Source organism: Chaetura pelagica, unplaced genomic scaffold, assembly GCF_000747805.2.
Source record: "Chaetura pelagica isolate M959 unplaced genomic scaffold, ChaPel_1.0 scaffold251, whole genome shotgun sequence".
NCBI classification, from domain to species: Eukaryota; Metazoa; Chordata; class Aves; order Apodiformes; family Apodidae; genus Chaetura; species Chaetura pelagica.
Window position 1 is genome coordinate 1,057,834 of NW_009952271.1, and position 1,378 is coordinate 1,059,211.

Sequence of the window (1,378 nt, forward strand, 5' to 3'; positions counted from 1 at the left end):
GGGGGGGCGGCAGGGGGGGTTCCAAGCCTCCCCCCTCTCCTCTCCCCACAGGCCGACCGCAAGGAGGGGATGACAGCATTCGTGGAGAAGCGCAAGGCGAACTTCACCGACAGCTGAGCTCCCCGGGGCTGCTCCCACCCTGTCACCCCTGGGTGGGGGGTCTGCAGTCCGGGGGGAGGCAGCCAGTACCTGGGACTGCCTTTGCCATCGCTATTAAAAGAGTTTTCCTGGCGCTGCCAGGAGCTGGGACATCTTGCTGTGGGGTTCACTGAGACACACCCCCCCCGAGGCCGTCACGCTGCTCTTAGAGAGCAGCCTTATGGAACAACAGGTCCCCAGGGGAGGGGACAGCCTGCCACGCCTTGGACACAACACCCGTGTGCTGAATTTGCCTGGCCTCAGCCCCACCTGAGGCTGGGGTGGTGGCCTGAGCCCTCCATCCCCTGCACAGGGTCTCAGGCTGAGCCCAAGCAGGGGACCCTGAGACTGGGGGACTCTCTACTTAGAGGTGGGTTCCTGGCAGCAACAAGGAGCCCACCAGGTCATAGAGAGGAGAATGGTTTTATTGAGAGGAGAATGGCTTAAGAGTGGGGAGGGAGGGATGAGTCCCCTCAGGAAACCCGAGGTGCAGCTCTCAACCCTGATTTCCCAGCCTTTGTCATGTCTCTACTCAGCTGTGGTAGAGGTGGTCACGGTCCTCCTCTGGGCCACTCTGCACCTCCAGGGACAGCACGAGGGGAAGCCCTTGCACATCAGCCTCCCTGGCCTCGTCCTGGGGGTGGTAGAGGTGGTCTCGGTCCTCCTCTGGTTCTGCCTGGGCTTGGTGAGGACTCCATGGAGCCCGGGCACTGCTGGAGAAGACCTTTATACCTGGGTCCACCTCACTGCTCACCCCACCCTCCTCAGGTGGCTCCACGGCTCCTACACCCAGTGCTCTGCCAGGAGGGACACAAACAGTGAGGGAAAGTCACGGTGAATCAGGGTGACAAAATACTCCCCTGCCCCAGGGGATCCCACCCCACTAGGGTAGGATTCCTGTGGGGCAAGAGGCCTGGAGGGGTGGGAGTGTGGCTGCCCCTTACACATCCTTGGCCAAGTCCTGCCTTCCAATGTCACCGGGAGCCTGTGGGGAGAGAGGGGACAGTAGGGGTGGCTCTGAGCACGCGGGGGGCTGCTTGTGCCCCCTCCTCAGGGGGGCAGGGGGGCTCACCTGGGTGTCCCCAGGGCTGGGCAGGAGGAGGGCAGTGCCCAGCAGGAGCATGAGGCTGCAGAGCCAGGCGGCCACTGTGCTGGGGGAGAGGACAGGGGGCTGTGCTGGCAGCACCTGCAGTTCCTGCCTGCCCCCCAGCTCCTGCCTGCCCCCCAGCTCCTGCTGCCC

At 64.1% G+C, this 1,378-nt stretch overlaps 2 protein-coding genes across 2 annotated transcripts in view; one reads left to right on the top strand and one right to left on the bottom strand.

Moving 5' to 3' along the window:
• The window catches only part of LOC104397767 (peroxisomal N(1)-acetyl-spermine/spermidine oxidase-like), a 15,959-nt gene extending 15,842 nt beyond the window's left edge, over positions 1-117 (top strand). Inside the window, exon 13 of the mRNA XM_010007778.1 lies at positions 52-117. Coding sequence (XP_010006080.1) covers positions 52-117 — 66 coding nt within the window. The remainder of the gene's footprint in view (positions 1-51) is intronic.
• Positions 118-670: 553 nt separating this feature from the next.
• LOC104397768 (proline-rich acidic protein 1-like) overlaps positions 671-1,378 on the bottom strand; it is a 1,110-nt gene continuing 402 nt past the window's right edge. Inside the window, exons 2-3 of the mRNA XM_010007779.1 lie at positions 1,083-1,123; positions 671-935 (exon numbers count right to left, since the gene is read on the bottom strand). Coding sequence (XP_010006081.1) covers positions 671-935; positions 1,083-1,123 — 306 coding nt within the window. The remainder of the gene's footprint in view (positions 936-1,082; positions 1,124-1,378) is intronic.